The sequence below is a fragment of the Toxotes jaculatrix genome, chromosome 6 (genome assembly GCF_017976425.1).
Source record: "Toxotes jaculatrix isolate fToxJac2 chromosome 6, fToxJac2.pri, whole genome shotgun sequence".
Lineage (NCBI taxonomy): Eukaryota > Metazoa > Chordata > Actinopteri > Toxotidae > Toxotes > Toxotes jaculatrix.
In genome coordinates, this window is record NC_054399.1 from 11435111 (window position 1) to 11458585 (window position 23475).

Here is a 23475-nt window from a genome sequence, read left to right on the forward strand (position 1 = left end):
CTAGCTTCCTGTCAGAAACGTCAAAATAAAAGTCCTCACATTCCGTGTCGATAAATGGAGGCACTGCAGGGACTGGATTACTAAACGGGCCTCCCGGGAACTGGTCCAGGGGCCGAAAGTGCCAAAGCGTCTGATGGAAGTGACTGATAACATTAAAACAACCACAAAATGACTCAAAATGACCACAAAGATGTGCAAAGGGGCTGCAGTAGGGCGCAGAATTGATGCAAAGCTAAATAAATAAATAATCAATAAATAAATAAATAAATAAATGTAGTGGAGTAAAAAGTGCAACATTTGCATATTATGAAATTGCTTATCATGGAAATACTCAAGCAAAAAACAAGAATATAACAAGTAGACAAGTAACAAGTACAGTGTGTGAATAAATTACCATTCTAACTGCATGTTTCAGTTTTGGTTGTTAAAACCCCTGAAAATTTAGCTTCAAACTGTGAGTAATTTATTTTAACCTTAAGCATTCTTGACCAAGTGAGCAACATTCAGAGTAAAAACAACTTTAGATATGATTTGTTAAAAACTCACAAACTGTTAATCTGTTCAATCAGGACAACGTAGGTCTGGTCAGATCAGAGTTGATTGACTGAGACTGAATAACTCCACCAACTGTTATTAGAATAAATGCTACTCAATCAAAGCAAAGTTTGCATTAAAGCATCTCAGGTTTAAATTCACACCTTGTTTATTGGCTTGAACCTTGAGTTTAGAATATTTCATCAATTGTGGCTTGAACTGAACACATCTTCTAATAACATGTATTAAAATATTTTTTGTTAATGACACACACACACACACACACACACACACACACACACACACACACACACACACACACACACACACACACACACAAAAACCAAAGCAGTGCTGTGGTTTCCAAGACTTGTCCAGGGGCCATCTGGTGTTCTCTAACTACAATCATAATTCACAGGTCATACAAAAGCTGCAACAACATTTATTTATTACACTGATTCAAAATCCAACTATACTGATAAAAGGAAATTGGGTGGGCGGGCTAGAAGTGGCCATGATTTCAGCTTTAATTTTTACAGATAAAATATCACACTTCCGGTATGATTCTCGTTACATCTGGTTACATTGACGGAGCTCACTCCGCAAGGTTCAGTGACTGTAGACATCTGCAGGTACAAGAAGTCTTCACCACGAAGCGAAAGGGAACACACCTCCCCAGAACAAATCTGTGGTCCAAAAAAATAGTGAGGCCTTAAGGAACAGTAAGGGGGCATTAGAATATTCAGGCTACAGTTTCAAATGAGACAAAATAGACTGACCTGTTTATTTGAATGAAGAGGACATACTTTTATAAGTGACTGTGTGTTACAAGCATTCTGTTTGCTCTTCTTGCTCTCTCTCTCTTTCTCTCTCTCTCTCTCTCTCTCTATCGTTTGCACAAACAAATACACACGTGTCATGTGATCTGACAGCAGTTATTGTCTGATCATTTTAATATAACTGCTCCCTCTAGTGTTCAGAATTTCAACTTGCAGGTGTCTGCCACACCTGCACCACACCTGTCTCAAATGAACTTTTGTACTAGCGGCCCATTCATTGGCCAGTCAATAACATTTTAAGTGTGCTATCTTGCTCTTCTTTTGTATTATTTATTTCTTGGTTATTTTATTTTATTTCTTATTTTGTTGTATTCTTTAAACCTTTTAGTAAGCTTGACTCGGGGGGGGGGGGGGGGGGGTGCACAAGAATTCCAATGCACATGTACTGCACTGTATCTAAGCAAATGGCAAATTAAACTCTGTTCTATTCAAAATACATGCTAAACAATGTTTATTTTTGAATAATATACTGTGAGGTCAACATGTCCCTGACCTCTTTCATTAGTGTTGCAGTGGAGTGGCTGAGAACAGAAACAAGACAGATGACTGGATGGGTTTGACTGACACATAACACACATTTCTCACAATATAATTTGAAATATGAAATTTGCTGCACACTTTAGAGAAAGGCCTTTCGAGCATGCATTACTCAAACCTTGGTATTCGCTTGATTTATACATAGAGAAAATGCCACCCTGCAGACAATGTTGCTGCCTTTGCTAACTACATTTGTTTTATCTGAATTAGTTTCCGGTGCCTAATCACACAGAACTTTTATGACCATAATTACAAATGATGATCAAGACCCAACCACCCCCAGCACACCCTTTCATGACTGTTTCAGGTTCTTCATTCTTAGTCTCTTGATCAAGTCCTTGAGTTGATGTGCTTTCAATGGCTGAAAGACTAAAGTGATGAATTCGTGAAAGGTTCTTGGATGCGAGATGCCAGACGTCAACAGGGGGGGTTCAAGGCGACCAGGGGCTTTTATGAGATCCTTACCAGCCAAATTCAGCAGGTGTGAGCCATATCATTTGTCTAAAACTGCACAAGCACAATGTCTGCTCCCCTGGCAGAGGTATGAGATTTGATTTCCTTGATGCACAAACTACACCACAGCATTGGGTGGTTGGCTTTGCCACTGTGATGGATGTTCCTTCAGCTCCAAATCAGACCTGAAGCCAAGACTGAGGAGCTCATCTCCGGCTAGGATGCACTTAGGGACTGAATCAATTTACCCCCCCTCCCCCTCCCCCCCACCCCTCTTTCCCCAAACCAACACACTCCCATGTATCTATTTAAAGAACCAATTAATGTAAAAGAAAAAGACTTGCAAGTGCCAAGAACATCTGATTCTGGTCTCTCACAACCAACAGGCTGATTGATAACTTCCTCTCTCTGTTTGATTTGCCCATGTCAGAGTGATGTAGAGTTACTGGCCTCACCTACAACGTCAGATCACCGTATTTCACTCAGATGTACCATGAGCCCAGTGAAAAGGTGGTTTATTGACAAAACCCACGATGACTAGCTATTGATTTAGTACGCAAGGGGCTGACTGGCCCCTCCCCCTGGCCTCAGAAAGGATAAATATATTGACTGGATGTACCCAAGGCAGTGTATTGCTTGCCTTGCTTGAGGGAGGGCTCATAGTGCGGCACTTGTCTGGGACCATACTTTGAGTGCCATGGACAGGGTTACGGTTGTGAACTACTGCTTAGGACTCCTGGGTTTGTTACTACTGCAGGGCATGCTAAATGTGGAGGGAAGGAGCATATTTAACCCTGGTGAGTATGCAAAGAAATGGTCTTTGTTTAGGTCTAAACATAATAAAAACCTCAAGGTTTTTTTTAATAGATTTCCAAGGAGGCTGCATACAACCGCTGCACCCTTTAAATTAGAGCTATTGTTGATTTCAGTTTTGCCAAAATGCGACAAGATGCTGCCTGACTATGAAATGAAATGGATATGACTTCATCTTCTGCTCATGTTTTGTGATGTTTATGGTGCTTAAAGTTGGATTTCTGTTTGCTTTGTATGCACAGGAAACCATGTTTATAATCCCAAAGAAGACACAGATGCCCAGAGCAAGATTCTAGCTCTCTTACTACACAAAAGCTTAGTTCCAGTTGAAAAGGATGATCCTCTAGGTGAGAGATAAAGAAAAAAAATGCTTAAGCTTGTATGCTTACACAAATAACACTAACCCATTCTTGCGGGGTGCTGACTGGTTTTTCTATCCACAGGTCTTGAGCTGGCCAACAAATTAGCTGAATTAGAGGAGGTAAGAATATTTACAGATTCACCTTAGAAAAAATGTGCATTAACCAGGAAACCTGTCATATTTCACAACAGTGTAAATATGTTGTTTGCTTTTAAATGGAGTGTGTGTATCTTGTTCCAATTTCCCCCCAAAAATGGGGGAAATTGTAATAAGGGGGAAACTTATTACAAAAGCCATTCAGTAGAAGATTGTTTTGACACAGAGATGACGGCTATGTCTCAGTGTGTTTAACCACTGTGCTCTCTGGTTGTAGCTGCGGGCCCTGAGAGAGGACTTGGAGCTGGAGAAGGAGATCACAGCCAATTTGGCAGAAGGCAAATCCGTAACTCAGAAGAGGGGTGAACGTACGTTAAATTCATTACCTCTGTGTCATACAAACTGATTAATATTTGTGCGTAATTATAGTCATCATTAAATGTCAGATGTCATTTTATTCAAAATCGTTCTTTTGTCTCCTTTCATCTGCAGCTTGCTTCTGGAAATACTGTGTCTGAGACGGATGCAAGAGGAAGAGGACCACTGTGAAATCTTGCTGCAAAGCCCAACATAGCCTTAAGACTCACAACACCAGTATTATCATCACACTGTATTTATTCCAGCAATATAGAGTTGGGTCATAATGAATGTCATCAATAAACATTTCATTACCACTGCACTGAGGTGCTCTCATGAGAGATCTAAGGACTGCGGCTGTAAATCTTTAATCTGTAAATAATCTGCTTCTTACTGGAAATACTTGAGGGTCAGACATGACAAAACATATTTGCCTGCAAAGACATTATTTTAGCAGGGATTTTATTTGCCTACTGCTTGTGTTTATGTCGCTCTCTTGTGGCTGAATTGGGCAAAACATTTTTTGTAACTGCCAACAAACGTCTCATCTGTGGCTGCTTTTAGAAATGCCCTTCATTTTACAAAATAAATAAAATTATATATATGTGAATCTGTATATTTTGGGGGGGGGGTGATTTTGTTTTGTTTTTGTTTTTGTAAGCTCTTAAGAGGAAATTATTGAAAAAGACTTGGTCACTGACTCTTTTTAGAGGTTTGAAAAGGAGAAAATTCCCCATCAAAAAAGGGCACTGACAATATTACTGAAAAACAGCATTCCTAACACTCATACCTACTGTTATTCTTCATTCATTTTGGATATTACATTTTTTTTTTAAACTGTGGAAATAAGAGTCTGAGTGAAGGAATGTCACACTGTGTGCTCATCTGCAGTGACGGGTGATTTACTGTACCGTAAAGCTCATTGGATTGGATCTTTTGGAAGAGAGTGACAAAGCTGAGTCACGAGCTTAGTCTAAATAATGGGAGAGCTGCTGTGAAAAGACCTGGATCATACAGAGCATGATGATGAGCAGATGACTCTGTGCAGCATTCACAGTCTAAAACAACAGCATCAGAAAAGAGGGCTGACCTTTGCATGTCATCAGTGAGTCTTTTGCTGTTGTGGTTTCAGAGGTTATTAATGAACTTGCACATTTTTCTCTTTGAGCAATCCTGACTTGATGATTTTTGCCCCTAAATTCCCTTGAGTGTCATCTGACTCAAAATGCATCTAAGCTCTGGTCAACCATCATGATTAAGCTACCATGGGACCCTGTTGTAAACCTGTTGGTATCTGGAAGTGACTGTTGGTAAGCAGTACATTATCACAGCCTGGTACACACCACATTTAAGTGTGAGTGAGCAGTAAATGAATCACAAACACTTTCTTTCTGTCTCCGTTTTACACACACTCAACATGTTGAGAGGTGACACTCTATACAAATCAGAAACAACTAAAAACACCTTTACTACACCAGCTGCATTTAATATGAAACTGCTCTGTCACATTACAGGAATCAGACACAAAACAATGGGTGTTATCGGCTTCAGTTCAGTCCACAAACTGAGGCACAGCCATCCTGTCAAGATAAGTCCACAGGAAATGAACAAGCATCCTCTGTGTCCCTCACATCACATTTTTTTTCATACTGTTCAAACTCCCAGACTCTCCAAAAAGGTTCCCTAAAAACTTTGCATTTATGGAAAATAAAAGGAAATTCAAACACAGGACACAAAATGAAATGTATGTAGGAAAGTCTAATATCCTCATATCATTTCAGGCAGATGGGACAGGGAGGAAAAGTCACTGGTCAGAGTAGAGTGAAAGATGATTGGTGTGATGGATGACGATTGGGTGGACATTTTGGAAAACCAAGGGGGCAGGGTGACTTGATAGACAGAAGGATGCCCAGCTCCTCCAGACAGCCCCAGACCCAAAAGCAGCACAGAGCATCATCATCACAGTATCAAACAGACAACGATGGATTCCTACTTCAGAGGTTGGTAGATTTTTTTTTTTATGTAACATTAAGAGAAGAAATTTTTAACTTATTTCTTTGATAATTATTCTTGGAGAAATATGTCAAGTATCCAATTTCAGATTTGCATTAAAAAAACTGCCTTGATAAAAATTTGAGTTGAAGAAAATGCAGGCCTTTTTCGATAAAAAAAAAAAGTGGTAGATTATTAGCATACACTGCTAGTTTGGGTGATATTAGCAAGTCATAATGTAATGCTATAATGTAATTTCAAATTTGAACATATCTGTCTTTATTTCAACTGTGCAGGCCCCTTGTGGTTGATTCTCATCCTCTTCACACTGCCACACGTCACCTACAACATGTCCTGCCCCAGCAGCTGTATGTGCTTCTCGACAGGTGCCGTCAAGTGTGTCGGTTATACCATCACAGATATACCAGATCAGCTTCCCGCCCACACTTACCTGCTGCTGCTCAACGACACAAACATGAACGTCATAAATGAGCAGAGCCTGGCAAACAAGCGCTTCCTGTTGCGTTTCAGTCTGACTTACAGCCATCTACACACTATCCATCCGCAGGCCTTCCACGTCGCTCCGCAGCTCAAATCCGTCAAGCTGTCTTCGAACAATCTCTCCACCCTTCCTGCTCAGGTGTTCAGTCCACTGACCACTCTGCAGCAGCTGCATCTAGATGGAAACCAGCTGGAGATCATTGCTGCGGATATGTTTGATGGACTTGTCGGGTTGCAGGATCTGGACCTGAGCCGTAACAAATTGGCAGATCTTGCTTCAGATGTTTTCGATGGACTGACCAACCTCACCTTTCTCAATCTTGGCAGGAACTTCATAAAGAAGCTTCCACCTACCATCTTTCGCTCCTTGACCAAACTTCGCCAACTTGTGATCTATCACAATGAACTAGAGGTGCTAGAAGCTGCGCTGTTTGATGAACTTGTCAACCTTGAAGAGCTAAAAATACACCACAACCAGATCGCTAGCCTTCCACCTCAGGTGTTCTGGTCACTGAGGAACTTGGAGATCCTCACCTTGTCTTCCAACCAACTTCAGGCTATCCCAGAGAAAACCTTTTATAACATGCCCAAGCTGAGCAAGCTGACCATTTACAACAACCCACTGCTATCTCTTCCAGACCAGCTGATGGGTCACATGCCTGAGATTAAAGAATTTTATCTGTATAGTACTAACCTCACTACTGTTCCTGGAAATTTATTTGCTAACATGTCTGGGCTGCAGACGCTTAACTTACATTTAAATGACAAACTGAGGGATTTGCCTTCAGACCTATTCTGCTGTCTTCCCCACCTTCTGAAGCTCTCACTGAAATCCAACAACCTCCATTATCTACATCCTCAGCTGTTCTCCAAACTAACCACCCTGGGCATACTGCTTCTAAATAACAATAAGCTGGAGAATCTACCAGAAAACATTTTTTCCTCAAATACGGCTTTGAAGTCTCTTACTCTGAGTGGCAACCCCTGGGACTGTACTTGTCGTATCAGAGGTATTGCAAGGTGGGTAAGACATAATGAACATGTGGTCGTTGACAAAGAGGATGTGATATGTCACAGTCCAGTGTATCAGCTGCTCCGTACGCTTGGCTCTCTGCGTGATGAGGAGTTCAACTTTTGCACTGCTACAAGAGTCCCAAGTAATTCACCTACTCACAGTGACGTGCATGAGCCAACACAACCATTCCACTCCATTTCAACTCGTGGACAAAGATCAGCTTCAACAACCACACCACCCATGACAACATCATCCACCACTCAAGGGGCTACCCAACGAGTCACCATCCCAGCAACCACCAAACCTGCAAATCCAACCACCTTGGGTGCCAAAAAACTGCTAACATCACTCCACACTGTAACCACTGCGCTACCTATTGAGGAGCCTCTTCCCAGTACTAAGACTCACTCAACTTATTATATGTCACCTCCTTTCTATGACCTACTGGTGGTTGAACAGGGGCCTGAGTTTGTTCACCACAACTTTCACAGGGGCTGGGTGTATGTGTGGTTTCTGCCGTCAGATAAAACCTTGGCTGGATTCCTCATGTTTTCTCACATCCTTCTTGTGGCCACAGGCTTGTCCCTCATTCTTTTTGCCATGTATGGAATGTATCGCCTCAACAAAACCATAGACAAGCTGAAGACTGAGTGTGCACATTATGAAGGGTAACAAAACATGTTATCAGGCCTGGTGCATGAGAGACCAAGATAAAATGTCCTTTTCCACAAGCTGTAGTTCAGTAACAATTGCTGTTGTTGATTTAGTTGTATCATCAAGTGTTACTTTAGAACAGCTAGACTTGAAAAATGTTATTATAAATAATAATAATGATGATGATGAAAAAGGTTACAGGTGAAGGTGTTTTAAGATAGCAAAACAATCATGGTAAGATAAGTATTTAATATTACAGAATACACTATAGATTAAAATTTGTAAGCTTTAAAAACAGGACTGTGCCAATGTAAATCAATATTTTTTCTTACAAATTATTTGTTCATTTTAATGAATTTTACATTATTTATGCAAGGAGAAATATTTCCTGGCCACAGCTTTTCAACCGCTTTTCTGTGTCTGTCTTTTCCAGAACCATCAAAATAAAAATAATCCTTAGTCGCAGACATTTAAGCTTCAAAATAAACACACAAAATAAAACTTTCTTTCTGTCATTCTTTCTTTGCTATATCCTTCTCTAAAGGTTGCATGCAGGAAAATTTACAACTAACAGTATGTATAAGTTTTCCATTTTTTATTTCTCTGTTTTCACCCTTAAGACAGCAAAACTTATATAGAGTGAAATGTGTGTCATAAACAAAACGAAGTCAGTGCAGTCAAAGGGAATCACAGGGGACTTATCTCCCTCTTGTGGTTAAAGTTTCAAACTGCACAAAGAGACACTACAGGTTCAAAACATTTGTTTACTGCCATTTTTAAGAAATCAGTAAAATTTCTCACAATACAGGCAAATAGCAAATATGTGGATCTGATTAACTGCAGATGAGACGTGTAAAAATGCCATGAAGTTACGTCATGATGATGTTATTCCTGCCTCTCCCATCAGTGATTATGGGTATATTTTGTTCCACATCTGTAATTTATTTAGACACATAATGAATGAAGATAACTCAAGGGTGATACAGTCACGAATATCAAAATGTGTTGGTCTTGTTCTCTACTTCTGACTACAGAAACATTTGCACACTGAAGTTTGTGCCATAAACTTGTGCCAAGCCACCAGTCGTATTTGAGAAACCTGATTGTGTAATCATCCTTCATCTCTTATCTGGACTTCCTCCTTAAATGGGAATGAGGTGGAAATGTGCTTTCCCTAAATTAATCACATCTTGGATTATGGGAATATCACACCTTCAGTATCATCAGCCTTCAAAACAGGAAGCACCAGTGTAGTAAGTCATCCTGCAGATTTCACAAGGTCGCGAGTAAAAGCAGTAGAGTAAAATAACTTTTGAGACAATTCCTTTTTTGCAAAACACTTGCCCTGTAATTTCACAAGCCTTCATTATGAAACAAACCCACAATAACGTGCACACAATTATGACTCCCGTTTTTGGCGTGGTATTCAAGAAAGAATGTTCGACTGCTGCTCAAAAAAGCTTTCAAAGCTTTTTAAACCTTCACAAAATGACAGCAGATGCCTTGAATTCCATGAGAAGTGATTGGACTTTAAAACAAATGGGAAACAAAAGAGGGTGAATTGGTGAACAGCTCCCAAGTTCATTGCTATGACAACGGGTGATTAGGCCTTTCCAGTACACTGAGCCTACACAACAGTAGGCTTTAGCCCCCCCCCCACAAACACACACACATCGGGTGAGTGAGAGGATGAGCATGGTGGGAGGAAATAGTACTGTGGGGGTCACATGCACTATTCAGCCACAATGGAAAAAACAAGTAGAAAGATTAAAAACCTGTTGATTCACGTCTGGGGGGAAAAAACAACCTCATTTCTATATTTTACTTCTTTTAACCTGGTGTTCAGAGGGGTTATCAAAAACATGTTTTTTAAACCCTGGTCTTAGCAGACCCTGTTACTGTAACTCAGGCTTTTATCTATACAAGCCCATCAGTCCAGTGCCACTACTGCCTTTGTATTTGTAACTCTTATCATTTGTTTTTTGTTTTGTATTGTTTTTGTTTTGATGATTACCTTGTGTATCCTTTCAAACTGTTGTTTAGATTTTTTTTTAATTACTGTATTTATTATCACATATAGCTTTTAAGCTTACACCACTTTGATTTTAGTGTTGCGATAAACAGCTTTTGTCTTTTCCCATCCACTGTGTGTGTACCTGCTTGCTCCCCAAACTACCATGAAAAACATTTGTCTCACACAAATCTTTCAGCAGGCAACTTTTTCACTGACACCCTGGAAGCAGCAGCAGACACTGTGGTAATAGTATAAGTATTATAGCACATTATGGGATAAATATAGGGATGTTCTTCCATCCCATCTTGCTATACAGTGAATTACATGTGTACCAGCTTAATGATAGAAGGATTTCATGATGACTTTGTCAATTGAAGAACATCAATGGTGATTGTGGTGAGTTAAGTCAATTCTATAACACTGGTATGAGCTGCTGCAGTGCAGCGGTCACTTTCTCTTCTACATATCTTCCTGAAGCTTTACAGCAATATCAGAAAAACTGCAGCAACTGACTGGCTATACGTTAACTCCACCCTCACTATCTGTGTTCTGTGGTAGAGAGGAAGTTTGTCATGTTACAGAACAGATGGATTCACTTACAGCAACACAGGAAAAGCCGCAGAACACTCTCTGCTCAACCTTTTTTTTCTTTCTTTGTGCTGTTTTATTGAAGAACACTGCATTCCACATTTAGCACCATTGCCAGATCACATTGCAGTTACATGAACAGGTTGAGAAAAAAACAAACAAAAAAAACCCTACACAGAACATTTTCAGAGGCAATGCAGTGTTTTCCACCATGCCGAGAATGCTTGATTACTTGAACGATTTGGGAAACAATCTGGACATTTATGATTCAGTCATTATCTTATTGTCATATACCTACATACTGTTTCAGCACACAAACAGAATCTCTCAGGAAAAGCAGGGAAAGCCTCATCACATATTTTCATCCAGAATTATACAATATCAAAAGTTCATTATTATTGCAACAGAGGAGAGACCGAACACAAGTGCGCTGGTTGGTTTTTGGATCATCAAATCCCCTAACAGTGGATTCATAACATTGGATTTGTGGACTCATCAAAGTATGCTAAATGTCCAAACAACTGGCTTACAAGCATACCATGGATGTCATACCAAAGATAAGTGCAGCTGATGCTTATATTTCCACAACCCAAAACCAGAAGGAACACACACACACACTCAACTATTTCATAAAACAAAAACACAAAAGCAGTTCTATTGTCCTAAACCAAATTCTCACCCTCCCTGTAACACCAACCCCCAACATAAATTATACCTTGTTTTCCTGGAAGTACACAAGAGAAATGTGGATCTCCTGTGATGAAACACAGAACACCCATAAAAACACAAATCCAGTTTCAGAGGGTGGGGCTTCCCCACTGCCTGATATCCCAAAAAGTGTGGGTGTGATTGTGAGGAGAGGGGGCAGGGGGACGGCCGGGACGGTGAAAAGTGCCACTGAAGCTTCAGAGAAAGAACCTGCAGATTTCATGAGCTCAGGGCAAATTTAAAAAAAACAAAACAAAACTGATTGATGAGGGGAATCAAGTGATGACAAAGGGCAGGAAAATGTGATGCTGTGAGAGAGTCAGAGAGTTCTGGGAACTTTGATCAGAGGGTTTGTGAAGCTGAGGAGAGAGGGGGGACTTCCATATAAGATAACCACACCGACTGTCTGTGTTCACTCAATCATCAGAAGCTACTGGAGGTAAGTTCTGTAAAACGGCATGCTGTCTCAGAGTGCTCATTGGTACTTATCAGTAACATACATGTCAAGGAAAATTTAATTGCTTGTAGGAAATGTATTGTTTAATTTACGAATAAGATATGAAAACATGATCAATAGTAATAATAGTAATCAATAAGTGATCAGTCTATTCAGTTGCCAAGAAATCTGTGTATTCATGTGTAAAACAGAATACTGCTTACTGGGAGTCCTGATAGGGACTAAATTAAGTGAATGAGTAAAGCTGTCTGTTAAAAAGCTTGTTTTTTTTTTTTTTTGATAACTTGAGTCCTAACGTCGTGTCAGTTAAAGTGGTAAATAAAACCCTTTTATATGTATATGTAAAAATAATATAATATATAATGAATCGCTTCGCAGTGGTGTGACTACTGAGTTTCTGTTCTCTTCTGCTAGTACAGTCTTTTCATGACAAATCCAGCAAGAGAGGGGGAAAAAACTATGCAATTAATGGTGAACCGGAAATGCTTTAGCCATTACACTGTGCTGCAGATGGTCCTTAGTTGTCCCAGTCCAGAGAAGGCAGCGGTTTTGGTTGGACTGAGACATTATAATATATACCAGAGAGGAAAAATGGTTTGGCTGTCAGGTTTCATTCAGATGTGAACATTATTAAACTCATACTTGTGAGTCAGGACAGCCACATAGGCTGAACAGTTCTCAGTGATTATGTGTTGAGGAGCAGGAGGGATGAGACGATGTGTCATGTGTCTGAAGCTGTTTAATCTCCTTAAAACTTCAGATCTGTCTGGAGCATTGAGGAGACAACTGAAGGGGAACTATGCACAGATAACACATTATTCAACAGATAACTGATTTTTAGTTTTCTGGTACTCTACTTCCACTTGTGTGTCATGAGAAACACATCACTGACTCCCTTTCAAACTCACAGCAGTTAAGAGAAAAAGGGAAGTGGGCAAAGTAATGAAACCAGTGGATGTTGCCCCACAGTCCTCACATGAGCACTACTAACATTAAGGTTTATGGTTATTGATAGTAGTAGTGGAAGGAGAAGTGGTAGGGTTAGAAATAAAGAATAGCACAATGCTTTTTAAAATAGTGCAGTAACAACATTCTACGAACAATGAAAACATTCATTCCCTCGCACAGCAGGGACTGAGCACCCCACTACTTGAATGAAAGCAGACATGAGTACAGAATGTGTCAGAAATGGGCAAGCTGTGATGCTCCAGGATGTATTTTATGAAGCTCTAGCTTTTAAAAAAGAAAGAAAGAAAGGAAAAAAAGAAAGAAAGAAAAAGAAAGAAAGAAAGCTGAGCTTATGACGTGCCAGTTTCCTTGGAAAATTACTTCCTGGGAGAGACTCTTCCTGCACCCTAATACACCTCAGCTGCTGAGAAACAACTCAGGCTTGCCAACCTGAAGTTGCAGAACCTTAAATGGATTTGTATGCAGAAGCACGTCATTGTGTTGGCACAGCTTTATGTTTAGAGCCTCCTGTGCCATTACGAACGGCGAGCACAGCCTCAGCCTCAAACATGAGCAGGCAGTCTATAGGCGTGAGAAAGACAGAGATCAAATCAAAATTATTTTTGCTTGAGGCAGCAAACCAAATACCATGTTCATTTTGCATGAGGATGTACTTTTCAAGTATATGTGAACTCCAAAATTGCTGCTGAACACAAATCATGAATAAATGGTTTTGGAACCAAAAGGCTGCCAAGCATGGTGTTTTACCAGTCTGTCCTGGCAGAGCAGGTGGGCAATGCTCCAGGCCACAGGCAGTAAAAAAGGCATTCTTCTTTGGTTAAAAGAAGAATGCTGAGGCTGCAACATGGAGGCACAGTTACCTATTAGAGTTGTGGTGGTGATTTAAAGTGCAGAGAATCCTCTTTGTGGCTGTTCTCTCAGGAAGAGGAGAAAAAAAAACAGACCACAGAGACTAACTACTGTTCTCCTAGCGAGAGAGATGAAAACACAACCAATGCAACAGCCAACACAAATTTTTCAAGCAAATGGAAATTAATTTTTAGAAATGCAAAAAATAAGGATACTTAGTACATTGTGGCAAAGCCCTTAACCATATAAATCTGACACAAGACTCATAACCAGCTTTGACTGCATCATAACAGTTTTTTCTTTTCTTTTCTAGGAAAAAATGGACCTGCCATTGACGCTTCATGTGTTCCTACTTCTCAGTTCCCTAAATGCTGCTGTTTGGGCGTGTCCGGACAGATGCAAGTGTCAAGGAACCAAAATCATCTGCAGTGGCCTTTCAGACTTCCCCACAGCTGTGCCCTCATTTACCACTGCCCTATACTTCTCAAATAGCACTTTCTACTCTCTGAAACCAGAGGACTTGACTGATTTCTCTAATGCCCTTGGCATCTTTGTGATTAAAGACAGTGTTTTAAGGGAAGTCCTCCCTGGTACATTTGATTCCACTCTGAATATAGGTGCTTTAGGGTTTACTGGCACTGGACTGCAAGATCTCCCTGAGGCCTTGTTCCAAAATCTTCAGAAGCTTGAGACTCTGAATCTGAGGAACAACAAACTCTTGGTGGTCCGCCCTAACTGGTTTTCCCCGCTGAAATATCTGAAAGCTCTTGACCTCAGTTGGAACCTTCTCACTTCTGCACCTGTTGAAACTTTTCACCCTCTTACTGAGCTACATCACCTTTATCTTTCTGGAAACAACATCAGTCAACTGTCTAGAGACACATTCAAGGGACTTTCTAACCTTAAAGCCTTGCGGCTTAGTAAAAACTCGCTACAGGGACTCCCCATTGGCTGTCTGGATGACCTTGGAAACCTGGAGGAACTATCCCTGAATGACAATCTAATCACTCACCTACACCACAGCCTGTTCTCGAAGACTCTGAAGCTCCAGAAGCTATTTCTCTCCCACAACAAACTTACAGCTCTGCCACAAGCGATCTTCTTAAACCTGCCCCTCCTTTCCCAGATCTCACTGTATGAAAACCAACTGGAGAGTCTGGGTCCAGGGGTATTTGGACCCATGGCCCTGCAAGAACTGTGGCTGTATGACAACAAGCTGAGCCATGTGGAGGATGACACATTCAGGAATCTGACTCAGCTGCGTCTCCTGGTTCTCAGTCGCAACCAGATCAGCTATGTTTCCACCAAGGCCTTTAGAGGGTTGGAGCAGCTTGGAGAGGTATCACTTCACACCAATCAGCTCAGAACCCTGCAAGCTGGGACCTTCCAAGGTCTGCCTCATCTGGTCAACATTTCTTTGGAGCACAATTTCATCAGCTCCCTCCCTTTGGGTTTTCTGCAGGGCCTGAGCTATCTAGGGCAGATAGATCTGAGAAACAATTCCTTTCCCAATCTGCCACAGCAAAGTCTGGATGAGCTCACCATGGCAAATGAAGTACTCCTGCAGCAGAACCCCTGGAGGTGTGACAAGGATATTCTGCCTCTTAGGGATTGGCTGAGACAGCACCCATCCAAGGTCAACCAAAGCCTTGTAGTGTGTGAAACACCTTCGAGTCTGAATGGTGATGCTATTGCTCTGCTTGCAAATGAAAACCTGATGCCTCTCGGCACAACTGAGGAGCCCGTGTTGACCTCAACGGAGAAGAGGAGGAAACCCAATACCCCTCCAAGCAGACAAAGCACTTCCTCACCTGCTATCAAGACCACACCCACATCTGAGCATGAGGAGGTCACCAGCAGTGGACAAGGGGAAGAGACTACGGCTTCCAATCATATGGCAATCATTCTCATCATCATTGCAGTAGTGTCCACTGTTATCATCAGCTCTGTCATCATCAGCTGTGTGTGCTGGAGGAAAAACAAGAGAGGCAGCGGAAATATAGGCCGCAGAAATAAGAACTCTGTGCTGTAGACTAAACCACCCAACATCAGTAACCCAAGAACTTTTAAAGCCAAGGGAAACTGCCCACTGACTGCTGTGGTTTACTTGGAAAAAGTGGAGCATAGAGTTGATTTTAGAGCCTCAAAGGCATAGAAAGAACCATTTCACCAACACCATTTCTCCTTCTTCCTAAGCTAGAACAACAAAAAAAAAAGATATTCTTTTGAATTTGTTAGAATTTGGTTTTTATTATAAACTTGAAAAAAGCTGAAAAAAGAGAACGGACATCTTACACACTAACTGTAAAGACACCTACCTTGCTGTTTTGTGGGAAACTGGGATTTTCTGGTGAATGTAAACTCAAACAGTGTACTACTGCACTCAGAATTTTGTTGAATGCTTTTTCATTTTTCAGTATTAATTACTACAGTTTGACTATGACTTTTTGTGCTAACAACAATGCCTTTTGGGTGCAGTTTTACTTTTTTTGGCAGGGCTACTCATAAAAAAAAATGTAATTTTTTTTACTTCACTGTAACACAATCCAATGCACAATGCTATTACACATTGAATAAATGCACTGCTTTTAGTGGGAGCAACCTTACACGGTAGTAATCATTTACTGAACTAAGCCAATCATGGCGATGGTGTATATTTAGCACTTAACTTTAGCTACACATCCAACTTGTTTCTAATTTCCTCTGAATTAAGAAAATTCTATATAAAACACTGCCATCTACTGGAAGTGGATGGCACAAAAGTGGATGGAACAAAATAATGTTAGAAAAATATTTTGGCTTAAATCCAAAATTCCAATCCCTGCTTTTCCTGCAATTACAGAGACTGAACAAAACAAATGAATCACAAATATTTTAATGTTTGTTTTGTCTAAATGTTAATGGACTATAACAATGTTCTGGAAAGGAAGTTAAAGCAAAACACATGCATGCATCAAAATGTATAAATACCCCTGAGTGTGTAAGCAATTAAAGTATGTGATGACTATTCAAGAGTCTAATCACCAAATTTAAAATAAACATGCAAACATACTGTTTTTGAACATACTGTTTTGAAAACTACTTTAATTTATAATATTCAGAACATGTAGATGCAAAATGTCAGTGACTGTAAGAAAAATGAAACCCATTTTGTAATCTTAGATATATGCTGCAGAGCAGTGCAGTTATAGGCGTAAACATTAAAAAGCCTCTTTCCCTGCTCTTATCTCAAGCTGCAGAAGTGTGTTACACCACGCCTAGTGTGGGACGCACCACACTGCCTGACATCAGTAAACTAATGAGACTGTTTGTTTGTGTCTCATCACGCACTTAAAAAGCTTCTGATTCATCCTGGGACAGGAAATAATCAGGTAGGTCACTGTTTCTTTGGCATTTGACTCTATCAGAAAATAGATTTAATGACAACATGTCTGTTGTAAAGTTACTAGGTTATCACAGAAGACTGTGCACAATGTCAGTATTCCATCTACTGAATTTTATAAGTTATATATTATCACAAAATTGTTTTTCTTTTCATAGTGAATTAGCATGTCAAGAGGAGAAATCATCGTTCTTTTTCTGTCTTTACTGCTTGAGTCTTCGTTGGCTCAAAACAAACAATGCGACAAGGAGACAGACTGCCCCAAAGAAAACCAGGATGTTTTTAGTTCATCTGTGAGTGAAATTCCACACACACTAAAACCAGGTGTGACGGAGGTTTTCTTTGTGGATAGCCAGCTTGAAACAATCCCCAAAGCAGCCTTTATTAACAGCCCCCAGCTTGAAAAGGTGGAGTTCATGAACACCCACACGTCATCTATTGAGCCGGGAGCTTTTGAAGGTTTGGCATCCCTCAAGCAAGTTGAGATCTCTGGCACTCCACTAACTTCACTTCCAGTGGAACTCTTTAAAGGCCTCAGCAACCTGGAGAAGATTATACTAAAGTTTAACCAGCTTCGCAGTTTGGAGAAAGGCTTGTTTGATGGCCTTAGAAAAGTAAGTGAGATTCAGTTACATGGGAACAAGATCAATTCGATTGAAAATGGGACGTTTGATGGTCTTGAGAACCTACAGGTACTCCATTTAGGTAAAAATAATCTCTCGGATGTATCTGCTGATTGGTTCTCAAACCTAAACAAACTGCAAGTACTACGTCTTTATGAAAACCAGCTGACCACTGTTCCTGAAGAGATTTTTCAGAATTTACCAAACTTGAAGGAAATTGCTTTGAAAGGAAACAGAATAGCAGAATTACCACCAAATCTATTTCCACACAAAGACAAACTAATTAAGATCTCTTTGGACAGTAACCTTCTGACTAGTTTACCTCAAGACTTTTTTGTTGGCTTCCCTCAGCTAAACACTCTGACCCTATTTGGGAATAAACTGACAAGTCTACCACCAGTGCTTTTTGGAGAAATGCCCAAACTGACTGATTTAAGCCTCAGTCAAAATAATCTTAGCACTCTTCCTAAGGGAATATTCAGCCCCCTGAAGAAGATGAAGAAGTTAGATCTGTCTAAAAATCACTTTGTCACTTTGTCTGCTGAATACTTTGAAGGCACAGAGAAGCTCACAGACCTGAATCTACAGAACAACAAGATAAGGTCTCTGGATGCAGATGTGTTTGAAAAGCTACAGTCACTGACCACACTAAAGCTAGCTCACAACAACCTCCAGACGTTACCTGATGATATTTTTGAGCCTTTAACAGGTCTCAGAAAACTTTACCTCAGTGACAACCCTTGGAAGTGTGACTGTAATCTGATTTCTTTTCACCTCTGGATAAAAGCAAACTCCAACAAGATTAAGACCCCTGTGGTCTGTGAGTATCCAGAAAATCTAAAAGGGCAGGAAATCCAATTCTTAACAGAAGATCAATTTATTTGCCCCACCCCTCCCTCCACAACTGCTCTCTTAACCACCACCATCACAACAACTATCACAACACTTCCAACTACGACACTACCAACTACACAACTAGCAACCACAATACTTACTACCACAACACCTCTTCCCACAACACCAGCCACCACAACTCCCACACCCACAACTATACTCCCAACCACAGAACTAATCACTACCACAACACCAACAACCACACTGCCAACTACAGCTATACCAAGTACAGTTATCTCTACCACACCACTAGCCACAACCACAACAGTACCAACAAGCGCACCAACAACCACTATAACAACAACTGAACCTACAACTACTATAACAACAACTGCAGCTACAACCACTATAACAACAACTGCACCTACAACTACAACTACTATAGCAACAACTGAACCCACAACCACTATAACAACAACTGCACCCACAACTACTATAGCAACAACTGCACCCACAACCACTATAACAACAACTGCACCCACAACTACTATAGCAACAACTGCACCCACAACCACTATAACAACTGCACCCACAACTACTATAGCAACAACTGCACCCACAACCACTATAACAACAACTGTACCCACAACTACCATAGCAACAACTACACCCACAACCACTATAACAACAACTACACCCACAACCACTATAGAAACAACTGCACCCACAACCACTATGACAACATCTCCACCCATTACTACCACAACAACTCCCTCCACAACCACCTTAACAACAACTATACCCACTACCACAACCGCCATGACCACAACTACACCTACAACAGCTATGCCCACAACCACCCCTGTCCAGACAACCACCACCAAAACAATGACACCTCCTCCACCAACCACTCCAGTGATCTTCACCTGTCCAGTGGAACCAGCCTCTCAGGAACCATCACCTTCCTTCACATATCAACATGGAAGCAAAGTTCAGAAGTGCAAGAGTCAGATGATGATTTACACAACACTGCTGCTGGTGGAGATCACTTGCACACTCGTGCTCGCTAAGTTCACCCTGTCTCTTTACCGCCTGCTGCAGTCCAGAGAGAGGATATACCACAGGATCAAACTCACCCACTTCTCCTACAGACGAGAGGTCATCATGAGACCTCTACGAGAGGCAGAGACTTATGGATTTTAAACAACAACAGCACTTTAGAGAAAGTTCACTAGTTTGATCACCATGATGGTCTGTGAGCCAGCAGCAGTTATAACACCTGCCAAAGCACCCTTAAACCCACTATAACAGATTGATGTATTATCACCTTATAAAATTGAAATACCTCTTTAGCTGATGATCACATGTATCAAAGTGTATATGCCCAGTGGATATATCTCACACTGAACATTTACTTTTTTGCTATAAAAGAATTTTTTAAAATACATATTTATTTTAAAAAAGCATAACAATCATGATTTATTGTATTAACATTAACATAACATAACATAACATAACATAACATAACATTGTCAACATAATGCCTTTATCTACAATGATTAAAACCTACAATGTTACAAAACTTCTGTGGGAAATCTGCTTTTTTGTCATAAATGAAATTCAGGGAGTCACACTCCTACAGCAGAGGGAGCCAGAGATCTACAAGACGTCCTCCTGTGTCTCGTTCACAGAAAATATGGTTTAGACAGCTTTACCTAACACAAATGGGAACTGGCAAACGTGTCGACAAATCCTATGCTGTTTTAGTAGTCTAATAAAATGTAATGGCTGGTTTCATCTGCACAGTTCAAGTACAGCAGGTTTATTTTTTCTTAATCAGTGGTTTTCTGTAAAGTTTCTATGAAGAACAAATTAATCCCATACGTCATAAACTGATGAAGTGGCAGAGTGGAAAACACTGAGCAGGAATCTGGGACTGGGATTTGTGTTTGGTAGGGTTTTCTGCCTGATAGCTAAAGGTTAAATACATTAATTAGGTGTTTTATTAGATAGTAGCACAAGAACAGAGCAGGTGGAAGGATTCATTAACCCAGTCTGTACACACACGTGTGTGAGTTTGTACATGTGTGTGTATGTGTGTGTGAGAGAGAGAGATAATGAATTAAAAAATAAATCATATCTTAGTAGAGACAGTTTGCCTGTTCTCTGTTTGAATAATTCAGCTGTGTTTTTCTGATGGTATAGCAGGATGATAAGTATGACATTGAACTATGAGTAATTACCAGATTAAGTGCCAACTTAGAGCATGTTTACATTTAAACCCAATAAACAATTCAAACCTGCTGTTCTTTTTAAATAACCCTTAAAGGTAAAAAGGGAACTATGAGTCCCTACATTCTCCACAACCCAGGCTGTGTTAAAATTCAGCATTTTAACCTCAGAGTTAATAAAAAAAAAAACATGTTGTAAAACACACAACTGCACTGCATAAGAGAGTTGGGAGTTAAGTCACTCATGTAGTGTCTGAAACAGCTCCTGTGCAATTACCCTGTAAAAATACAGCATGCAATAAAATGTATTTACTGTATCATCCATCTTTGTCAAATATAAATCTAAGCAGGCTGTGTACTGTATAGTATACATAAATGTCTAAACATGCTTATACTGCACATAACCACCTACAGTATTTATATAAAATGACTTCTCACATTATCCATTCAACATTTATTTCAGCATTCTTTGCACTAACTATATTCATATTGTTTCTTTTTTTAAGTGAACTGATATTTTTATTTTTATATTCATTATTTTGTTATTGCACGACAGAAATTATAGACAGAAACATCCTCACCCACTAAACTATATAAGGGTCTGTACATTTCTGAAGTGATATTTTTCATCACTCATGTCTGTGGCAAATACAAGAGCGCCGTACAAACAAAAAGACTGGAGAAAACGGTTTCACTTCTTTAAATGTTCCCAGCGGTGCTTCTCCCTTCGGTCAAACTGTTGTATTGAATTACAGAGTAGGTTCCCCACTGAAATCCAGAGACACTTACAAGAGAATCTAGTTTCAAATAAAGTACGTGTTCATATTTAATCACATGGAATCCGGAGTGAGACCACTCTAGACATGGCAACTTACATAAGTCCCTGCGGAAAACTCTTCTGCAAAGGGAAGTTATGAAGTTGTGCCAGACTGTGCAAGAATAGTGAATGCAGAGACTGAATGAGGGTAACATAACTTTGCTTTATCGGATTTACCTCGGGAAGCTATGTGGAGAAACACACACACACACAGATGACTCGATTACATCAGAAGTGGGTGTTCTGATGCTGTAAGAGGGAAATGAAAAATAAGGTGCTATTTCAGAATGAAGATAATTTAAACCAATATCAAATGCATTTGTTAATGTCTGTTTCTTAATCTTGTCTTGACCAGTCTGTACAAAATCAAACCTACCCTAAACCAACAGATAAACAGATGTCTGTTGCTGAAGAAGACCGACACACAAAACTCAACTGCAAGATGACGAGAAAACCTAAGAGTTGTGTTGCTAAATATTTTATCCACCTCTGAATTGCAGCTAAGTGTAATGCATGGTTAGCTTTTGTTAAGTCCTCTCCTGTGATGTTGCATCACAAAGCTATTCCCGTCTCCACATTGAGTAAGTAGTCTGATGTCTTTATTATTTATCCAGATTTGAGTGACTGGTGTATTTTAGTCCACTCTTTACTTGCATTCCTGTGTCTCTTACAGATAAAGCAGCTGCAGTGTTTATGACTTTGTGTTTGACTGAAACTGGAAAAAAAAGGAAACAGTTGAAATCATTCACTCCATCACACTGCTAGGAACATGTAATATTTGCCAGCCTAAAAGTAGTCAAATTCAAACCAATGGCGAGTACCCCTTCTGCAGATTACGAAAACTCCAAAATGTCTTTAATGTAAGATTTACCTAACCTAAAACTTCCAAACATCTTCAATGTAATTTTGCAGTATAGAGGAAAAATACTCATTAGTTTATCTCCACTGTGAGCTCCACACTTTCTGGTTTACCCTAAACTGGTTTCAGCCTCACATCTCTAATGTCTCAGGGTCAGAACATGCTTTGTCCATCACACGGTTTTTACAAAAATGTTCAACAAAGGAAATCTCTTCTCTCACATTTTATTTAGATTCCTCTGTGGGTGAATGTTTCTGCTGTTTACTCCTCTTCTAATCATTTCTGCTTCCCCACATTGTCACATTCCCTATAGTACATTCACAAGTCTGACGTCACTTCATCTGACCAACGATCTTCATGCCTACATCTCTTAAGCCAATCAGTCCATGGATGTTGTATCGCAGATCTACTCTTGCGTAACACACCATCTCCTCATCACCACCATGACCTCCAGGATGCTCAAGGAGATTTCACTTAAGAGTTTCTATCAACCACCTTCTAGCTTCACTCCCCCACCACAAGCATCTAGACTCTGGGGGGATCCTGTCTAGTCTCCTACCGTCATATGAGCCTAAGCCTTAATGAAGATACTTAACACTGATAGAGTCTAATCGTAAGTCTTGCTCTGTTGTTAACCTTGATACTGTTGTACACTTAAAATTAATCTCTCCTTATTGAACTGGCTTTAGTATTCTGGCAGCTCCAGTTCTGCCCTCAAAACTCTCTCCTATGACTTTCCGGTGCATCCACAGAATCTCCCACTTTACTTCCAGGAACTTCAAAAACAGCCATTCATATCCTGAGATCACAGAGCATCATGGTCAGCCAAGCCCCCCTGACAAAGCTTTAAACGTGAACTGCCTGAATGCCTCAAACTTTCTGCACTTTGAAAATATTACTTTCAAGAACAAGACAGAATTGCTTTTGGTATTTAATGCACTGTTTCTTTCTCTTTAAATTTCAAACTGGTACTATTCTTGTTGCATTTTTAT

At 40.1% G+C, this 23475-nt stretch overlaps 4 protein-coding genes across 4 annotated transcripts; all 4 read left to right on the top strand.

Moving 5' to 3' along the window:
• Positions 1-3060: 3060 nt before the first annotated feature.
• On the top strand, positions 3061-4180 carry uts2d (urotensin 2 domain containing). Its single transcript, XM_041040912.1, has 5 exons — positions 3061-3160; positions 3419-3523; positions 3620-3657; positions 3911-4001; positions 4126-4180. Exons 1-5 carry the CDS (start codon positions 3061-3063, stop codon positions 4149-4151), a joined length of 360 nt encoding a protein of 119 aa, XP_040896846.1. The 3' UTR covers positions 4152-4180.
• A 1725-nt stretch (positions 4181-5905) lies between these two features.
• On the top strand, positions 5906-8633 carry LOC121182900 (platelet glycoprotein V). The gene is made up of 2 exons (XM_041039537.1): positions 5906-5990; positions 6279-8633. The coding sequence occupies exons 1-2, from the start codon at positions 5972-5974 to the stop codon at positions 8168-8170; spliced, it is 1911 nt and encodes a 636-aa protein (XP_040895471.1). The 5' UTR covers positions 5906-5971; the 3' UTR covers positions 8171-8633.
• A 2990-nt stretch (positions 8634-11623) lies between these two features.
• On the top strand, positions 11624-16343 carry lrrc15 (leucine rich repeat containing 15). The gene is made up of 2 exons (XM_041040058.1): positions 11624-11901; positions 14051-16343. Exon 2 carries the CDS (start codon positions 14057-14059, stop codon positions 15767-15769), a length of 1713 nt encoding a protein of 570 aa, XP_040895992.1. The 5' UTR covers positions 11624-11901; positions 14051-14056; the 3' UTR covers positions 15770-16343.
• Positions 16344-16985: 642 nt separating this feature from the next.
• On the top strand, positions 16986-20203 carry LOC121183155 (carboxypeptidase N subunit 2). The gene is made up of 2 exons (XM_041040057.1): positions 16986-17108; positions 17278-20203. Exon 2 carries the CDS (start codon positions 17287-17289, stop codon positions 19777-19779), a length of 2493 nt encoding a protein of 830 aa, XP_040895991.1. The 5' UTR covers positions 16986-17108; positions 17278-17286; the 3' UTR covers positions 19780-20203.
• Positions 20204-23475: the final 3272 nt, after the last annotated feature.